The sequence below is a fragment of the Heteronotia binoei genome, chromosome 15, assembly GCF_032191835.1.
Source record: "Heteronotia binoei isolate CCM8104 ecotype False Entrance Well chromosome 15, APGP_CSIRO_Hbin_v1, whole genome shotgun sequence".
Classification (NCBI taxonomy): domain Eukaryota; kingdom Metazoa; phylum Chordata; class Lepidosauria; order Squamata; family Gekkonidae; genus Heteronotia; species Heteronotia binoei.
In genome coordinates, this window is record NC_083237.1 from 42,778,329 (window position 1) to 42,786,630 (window position 8,302).

Sequence of the window (8,302 nt, forward strand, 5' to 3'; positions counted from 1 at the left end):
GACAAACTGGGCTACTGTGTTGAAGATCATCAAGCATGTTTGCTAATAGCATTGACCTCACATTATGAAGAATGAAAATGTGCAGATAGATCTTTCAAAGACTGTAGGGGACTACAGGCATATATCATTGAGACCATAGTCTAGTATATAATGCTATTTCTGTGTCTGACCTTCCTTTTTACTTTGACTATGGACAGGTAGGAGTTCCCCATCTGCTACCTTATTCATCTTCTAGTTGAATATAAAATATTTGACATATAGTTTATCCCAGACACTTACAAAGATGGGCAGACTTACTGGTATCAGCACAGTAGCTCCATTTTTCATCTTTGTCAAAGTTGCTTGTGGTGGCACACCAAAACATCCTGGGTCTGGAGTTCTCATCTGTGCAAGTATAGAACTTTCGGTGCCGATATACAAATGGAAATACACAAGGCTTTCCATTGGAGTTCCCACCATGTTCTGTTAAGAGGTAGGAGAAGAGAAGGGGTACAATCGGTAAAATTACAACCACACTGAGTATAGAGTTAAATATCTTAAAACCTCTTCAAATGGATCCATTTAAAGGCACTGCATTAAATCATGGTGGTTGCTGCTGTTTTGGAATTGGCCTTAGAATAATTAAATGAAGGGGTTTTACCTCCCAATGGCTAATGTTAAATATTTTAGAAGCTTTAATGAGAACAATGCTGATACAATAGCTCAAGTTATCACACAAATATTATAGCCCAGGCAAGCCTAATCTCGTCAGATCTCATAAACTAAGCAGGGTCGATTCTGGCAAGTACTTGGATGGGACACCTCCTTGGAATACCAGAAGTCGGGAGGTGGAGGCAGGCTTTATTCAGCCGCCTCCTTGAATATTCCCCAGACCCTCAGTAGGGGTCAGTCACCAAAGGTTGCCATGACTTCCAGGTGCATACACACACTCACACATGTACACACAGAAACACAGACATATAAATGCATGAAAATATATATATATATCACCACAGTGTTTAATAACTGGGCATTCTCGTTAGATTTATAGATCATTATCCTTAGGGTTATTATGCCCCATCAAAAAATCTATTTAAAATCTATGTGGGGTACTGTTTGCATAGTTCAGAGCAATACAAATATTTTGTTTAAAATATGAATTTGTAAGCTTCATTGAGCTGTGGGAAAGGTGTATTATATAAGTTTTATTTAAATAAATAAACAAATAATAATCTGAAAGCTCTATTTCCAGTTTATGTTCCAAAACCACATTGATATCTCTGTCTCAAGAACTTGAGACCATTTTATTTCTATTGCAGACTTTCTCCTTCCAATTCATTTATCTATCCTTATCATGTTCATCAACTTCTGCAATTTCGGTATTAACTCCTCTTTAAAGGTTTTAAAGTATTTAGCTGTATATCCATCTGGCCCAGGTGCCTTTCTATTTTTCATTGCATTAATTGCTGCTTCAATTTCTATTTTTTCAATTGGATCATTCAAAACTTTTCGCATATTTTCTGTTATGGGTTCTATTTTTATCTTTTGTAAATACTCATCCATCTTTTCTTTCTTTATTTTAACACCTTTAAACAACTTGGCATAAAACAACTTTAAAAATTCCCTTTTTATTCCCTCTTGGCTAACCACCTCTTTGTCAGCTCGTATACATTGAAGTTTGCTTTATGACCTGGACTGTTTATTTACTGCCAACTAACCCCATGCCTTTTGCTATACTAACCCTAGTGTTGTAGAGGAATGTGAACGATGGCCAGGGGGGAAGCCGAAGTGCCAGCAGGCCGTTTAAAGTGCAAAACATCTCTCCGGTTCCCAGGCACCTAGCAGAGAAGGGCAGAGATGAGCAAGGTCATCACAAGGGAGGAGAGACTGTTATGTAGGTGGGAGATAACAGATAAGCGCCCTGGCTCTCCTCAACAGAGGAGCCCCAGTTTTATTGTGGGAAATGATTTAAAACCCCTATCCTTTGATGTGTATCCATATATGCTCATGCTTGCACCCCTTTTGTTATTACTATCAACGAACCTGCATAGTGAAATGCATTGCTGTAATCAATAAAAGGAAACTTTGTTTTTAACAAAGCCAAGCCTGTTCATTGTTGGAACTTTAATGCCCCTTCGCTGACACTCTCTTCCATCTACCACAATTTTATTGATAATTTTATTTTCTCTCTTTTTCTTCAGTTGCCAAGCCAAATATTTTCCAGGTTTGTTTGCACCCTCAAAAGATTTCTGCTGCAATCTTTTCACATTCCATTCCAATTCTTTATTTAACAAATGTCTCATTTGCGTTTGAAGTATTGTAATTTCCCTTATAATTTTCTTTTTCCCCTGGCCTTTTTTTCAACTCCCCTTCTTTTTTCTTTATTTCATTTTGAATGTCCAACATCTGTTTTTCTTTTACCCTCTTATCTTTGTTATTCAATGTAATCAATATTCCTCTCATTACTGCTTCATAAGCATCCCAGACTGTCTGAAATTCTATATCCTCTTTATCGTTTATTTGGAAGAAAGCTTTAGTTTCATTTTCTAGAGATGTCACTATTTCTTTATTATGTAGTAAATCTTCATTGAATCTCCATCTTCTCAACTTCTTAGATAATTTTGTAACCCATATTATTGGGTTATGGTCAGTCCGAATTTTAGGTAAAATCTCTATTTTCTTTGTTATAAGGCCTAAGTCTTTTATACCTCACAACATGGCAATTCTGGAAAAAGTTTTATGTCTTGCTGAAAAAAGGTATAGTCGCGCACTTCAGGGTTAAATTTCCTGCATATATCCTCCAAATTTTCTTGTTTGACCAATTCAAAAAAAGACTTTGACAATTTTCCTTCTTTATTATTATTTTTTTCCCCAGACCTATCCAGTGTATTCTTAATTGTTCCATTAAAGTCCCCCATTATCAAAATTTGGTCATAAGTCAGTTCATCAAATTGTTGTGTAATGTCTTTTAAAAAAGCATCCTTTGCAACATTTGGTGCATACAGTCCCAATAACAACGTGTTTTTTTGCATTTAATATTATTTCTACTGCAACAAATCTTCCATCTTTATCTTTAAACACTAATTTCGGCTCCAATTCTTGTTTAATATAAAAAATCACTCCCCTTTTTTTCTGTTCAGCCAATGAATAAAATTCTAGTCCCAATTCTTTATTCCATAAAAATTTGTAATCCTTTTGTTTAATATGCACTTATTGTAAACAAACTATATTACAATTTTGCTTTTTAATCCAATGAAATGTTGTCCTTTTTTGTGGTGAATTGAGTCCATTTACAATCCAGGACAATAATTTGTAATCCATCATAGTGCAAATTCTTTATGTTCTTCATAAAATCTATGTGGTTCCTGTGCATTTGTAATTGTGGTTCTTTTCCCCTGAAGTTCAAAGCTCAAACCTTCTGGTATTATCCATCAATACCTCATTTCATTTTCCCGTAATTTTTCTGTCAGTTTTTTTATATGTTCTTCTATCATTTATCACTTGCCTTGGCAACTCCTTCATAATTCTTACTCTGATGCCTCCCACTATCAATGTCTTTTCAAAGTTTTTGTTCATGATCTTTCCCACCATTTCTTTTGTCATATATATCTTATGACAACATCTCTTGGTAAATTATTTTTTTTGGCAAAGAGTGAGTTCACTCTGTACATATAATCATACATATTCTTAGTCTCGTCAGGATCTTCCTCTAAAAAATCTGCAATTATTTTTATTCTATATTCTTTCAAATCACCATCTTCCTTTTCAGGTACTCCTCTCAGACGTATCTGAGTCTCCATCAATTTGCAGTCATGGATCGCCACTTTTTCTTGTATTTTCAACAAGGTGGAATCATGTACTTTCATTCTCCCTTCTACCTCCTGCACTTTCTTAGATGTTTCCTCTGTCTCATTTCTGAGATCTTCAATATCTTTTTTAATCTCTTCTATAATTTCTTTTTTAGATGCAGTTATCATCTCTTTCATGCCTCTCATAATTCTGGCCTCCATTGCCTCTAGTTGATCCTGCATTTTCTCCAATGAGGTAGCCCTTGCACGGGTTTGCTTGTGTTCTGACATTTAAAAACACTGAAAATTTTTATCTCACCAATTTCAGATTTGACTATCAAGTTCAAAAGATTAGAGCTTGCTTTTTACAACAAGCCTAATTTTGTTGTCCTCAGAGCTTCCCAGACCGAGATATTAATTTTTAAAATTTTTAAATCCTTCAAAATGGCAGTCATGACTTTTTGCTTCTCTCTAAAAAAAATTTTCTTTTTTCTTTTAAATGCTTCTAAAGTCCATTATAAACAATATGTCCAATAGTATTTATCTTCTTATCATCACCTCAATTAATTTCCAACAATTTTTAAAGTCCCGAACACTTTAAAAATATCATTTTAATTTTAACCTCCTTGCAATGGCCGCCGATGTTTCTTTGTGGTATTATAGTCCTAGAGTAGGCTTTTCATCTGCTACTTCCTGCTTTACTTGCCACCAAATCTCGTTTTCACTGGTAGAGAGATCTCATGATACTTGATGTACTTCCTGTGTTGATTGTATATGCTGCAGGTCTGGATGATGGTGCTCTTTTTTCAAAACCGCAAGTAGACCAAACAATAAATTCCTTCCCACTTTTTAGCACTGTCCTTTAAATTTACAAAAGTCCAAATTTCACCTCTTCCTCCCTTCTTCTTCCAAGCTTTCTAGATTTCCAGTTCCTACCTTCTGAATTTATTCTGTTTAACTGTAAATAGTCCCAGAATGAAAGATAGTAATCTGTACCTTTTCTGCCAGTTATCTAGATCCACACCAGTCTTGTGTAGCTTTAGATGTTTAGTAATGTCCAAGAAGGTTAGGATTCTGTCGAGCTTATGTCAAATAAATGACTCTGAGAACTTCTGCAGATGATGAAAATGCAACTCTTAACAGAGACCCCTCAAAGCCTCAAAGGAGCCCCCCCCCCCCCCCCAGGACTCCCTTTTAGCCATGGTAAATCTCCTCAAAGTTTTCTGTGCATATCTTGGACTAATCTCTTACTGAGAAAAGTAGGCAGTAGGAATTAATTTGCTTTCCACTACCCTGAACAGAAGTTCCAGCCTGCTCCCATTATGAGAAGCAGCTCAACTCGGCCTTTTCCTTCCCCAGAAGTCCCTGAGCAAAGGCCTTTTTCTGACCACAGGCAAAATATTTATACCCATAATCATGGAATCCTGGGGTCTACATAGACAAAAGCCTCAGAAATTGGAGAGTACTGTGAGGAGGGGAATGAGGCAAGATCAAACAGAAAGGCTGGTTGGATCCAACTAGGGTTTCCAGGTCCAATTCAAGAAGTATCTGGGGACTCTGGGGGTGGAGCCAGGAGTAAGGGTGTGACAAGCATAATTGAATTCCAAATTGGGGGATCCTCTGCCCCCACCTGAGGACTGGTAACCCTAGATCCAACATAGAGAGTGAACATATATAAAATGTGCCTTCCAGTCTCCCTTGTTTCAAAACTCATCATTATGTGCCTGTACCTTTCTCATAGCAACGCTTCCACTTGTGGTCTTTGTCATAGCTGCTTGTTGTGGCGCACCATGGCCAGCCAAACTTGGATCCCTCCTTGGTACATGTAGAATATTTCGTGTTATTGTAAGTAAATGGAAAGACACAGGGTGAAAATTCTAAAAGAAGGGAAAACAAAATCAAGAAATGAAGACCATTGCAGTCTAAATGCAGTTTCCCACTTTTCTGTAGTCTATAAAAATGCACATGAGGTGCTTTGGAATATCTTTAAGCTTTCCAAGCCATTGAAATAAATTTCAGACATTATTTCTAAAATTAGCTCTGGGACTTCTGAATTGCTAACAATGTACATTGAGGGACTGAGATGCATGATCATAAAACATCTAAAAAGCACCTTTCTCATTTAGTGCTAAAAGTATAGGACAGCAAGTAGTTTTGTACACAAATGGCTTTTATAGAGCAAAAAGCCTGACATACATCTTACATCAACAACGGTTGATGCATACAGCTTGGAATTCTCTGCTATGAGGAAATAGCAACGACTGTGCAGTAAACAACTGAATTCAACTGAAGATAGTAATTTGAAAATCTATTAGAAAGTACACTCAAATAATTCATACTCAGGACATCCTTAAAACTTAATATCCAGAGGGAAGGACTGGATCACACAAAATTCTTAATCGGAAGCCAATTCTATAAAAACTGGAGATGAGAAATCTACATGAAATGCTGTAGATAAGGTCATGAAACACTGAATATATGAACATATGAAGCTGCTTTATACTGAATCAGATCCTTGGTCCATTAAAGTCAGTATTCTATACTCAGACTGGCAGCAGCTCTCCAGGGTCTCAAGCTGAGGTTTTTCATGCCTATTTGCCTGGAGTCTTTTAGTTGGAGATGCCGAGGATTGAACCTGGGACCTTCTGCTTACCAAGCAGATGCTCTACCACTGAGCCACCATCCCTCTCTTTCTGGATCCAGCAGCTTCCAAAAAGAAGAAAGAGGACTTAATAATTGTTTCAGCTCATCGTCCATGGCATTTCTTCTGTTCCACCTCAAATCTCGTAGTAAATCAGGCATGCTAGGGTTGCTGGTCTCAAAGTGGTCCCTAGAAATCTCCTGGAATAACTACAGATACTAGTTCCCCTGGAGAAAATGGCAGCTTGGGAGGGTGGACTGTGTTGCATTAAACCACTGCTGAGTTCCCTTCCCTCCGTGAACTACATCATCCTCGGGCTCAGCCTCCAAATCTCCAGGGATTTCTCAAATTGGAACTGCCAACCCTAAAGTGTCCTGTTCCTAGATCAGAAGGAAATATCCCATGACTACAATCCACACTTTCTCCCTTGTCTAGAAGCCATCTTCTGTGCTCGGTTATGTATAATTGTACTCAGAGGATGGAGACTACCCTGTAAGGATTATGTTTTTCTGAAGGACCTCAAGAGGGATCCAAGTCAACAGGAAGAGAAGGGAGATCTTCTTACCTAGAAATGCTGCAGTGAAGGGTAGCAGTGAAGCACAAAGTAAAAGCTGGGTTAAAAAGCCCATCCTCCGTGAGTTTGGAAGTGATTGTCAGTCTTTATGGCATTCTTTATGGAACAGCCTCCACACTCCCTTCATTAAAACTAAAACACACCCTTTGATACTCATACAGATCCATTAAATAGTCATGCCATTCATACCAGCCAAAGGAAGATCTCAGGCATTGGACTGGAAGCACATGAGGTGTGGTTTCCCCATACAGCCAGAGCGTCTCACCTATGATAGGCCATCATAATTGAGCACTGGGATTTTCTCCTTTTCATTTTCCAGCAGGTGCTTGCAGCTACCTGTAGTTTTCATGCAGGGCTTTTTTCCTTCCGAAATGCCTTTGAGCGATGGAGTTAAAAGAACTCTGAGCTGCGGTCCAGTGCAAGCTGCCAAACCCTAGAGGCACTAGCTTGGTTTCAGAAGCACCTTTGGAACAGGCCGCTTACACAGACACATTGTGTTCCTGACAGACCTGTTCTCTCTCGCTCACACGCTTCCTTTACTTGCTTCTTTAAAATATTAGCACTGCTGGGACAGACTTGCCAAGGCCCTAAGCTGTGTCAAGTTTACGAGGTCCTACAGTGTTACCACCCTGATCTGACTTGCATAGACTAGCCCAGCCCTGTTAAATCTTGGAAGCTAAGCAAGGTCAGCCCTGGCAAGCACTGGGATGGAAGTCCTCCAAGGAATACCAGAGTCAGGACACAGAGCCAGGCAATAGTAAGCCACCTTTGAACGTTTCTTGCCTTGAAAACCCTATAGGGTCACTATAAGTCAGATGTGACTTGAGAGCAAAAAACAAAAAAATGCATTACCAAAAACTGTGGTTTTATACATTTTAGGAGTTTAAAAAAAAATTGGGCATCTCTTAATTGTATGCCCCAAATGGTAGCTTACTTAGCTTTCCTGTAAATCCAGCCCTGCCAAGGCATATCACTATTGCTGTGACTCCTACTAAGGTGGAATGACAACATTTTTTTTCCCCTGGAGGAAATCCAGCATCATTGCTTGGAGCACTGAGGTGTAAACAGAGTTCCTCCAAAGTAAACTGGGTGTTGTCACCCACTGATTTCATGCAGAAAACAGGACCAGGTTCTATCCTCACAGCTTCCTGGTGCAGTGAAGCAACTCTTTGGAAAGAAAAACAATAAGGGTCAGATGCACCCACATTGATGAAGCAAGCACTTGAAATAGAACATTGTGAACAGTACAACACAAGCTTTAGTCATTGTGCAATCCTAAGCAGAGTTACCCCCTTCTACACCTATCTCGAATAATAGGCC

The 8,302-nt window shown here is 38.5% G+C and overlaps 1 protein-coding gene across 1 annotated transcript; it reads right to left on the reverse strand.

Annotated features, from left to right (window-relative positions):
• Positions 1 to 218: 218 nt before the first annotated feature.
• LOC132584390 (epididymal sperm-binding protein 1-like) lies at positions 219 to 7,215 on the reverse strand. The gene is made up of 3 exons (XM_060256260.1): positions 6,974 to 7,215; positions 5,498 to 5,644; positions 219 to 462 (listed from the first exon to the last, which is right to left on the reverse strand). Exons 1-3 carry the CDS (start codon positions 7,035 to 7,037, stop codon positions 263 to 265), a joined length of 411 nt encoding a protein of 136 aa, XP_060112243.1. The 5' UTR covers positions 7,038 to 7,215; the 3' UTR covers positions 219 to 262.
• Positions 7,216 to 8,302: the final 1,087 nt, after the last annotated feature.

Coding starts and splice junctions, on each gene's coding strand:
- LOC132584390 (XM_060256260.1), bottom strand. CDS start 7,037: ATGGGCTTTTTAACCCAGCTTTTACTTTGTGCTTCACTGCTACCCTTC. Junction 5,645..6,973: donor CTTCACTGCAGCATTTCTAG/GTAAGAAGATCT, acceptor CCCTTCTTTTAG/AATTTTCACCCTGTGTCTTT. Junction 463..5,497: donor GAAGCGTTGCTATGAGAAAG/GTACAGGCACAT, acceptor ACCTCTTAACAG/AACATGGTGGGAACTCCAAT.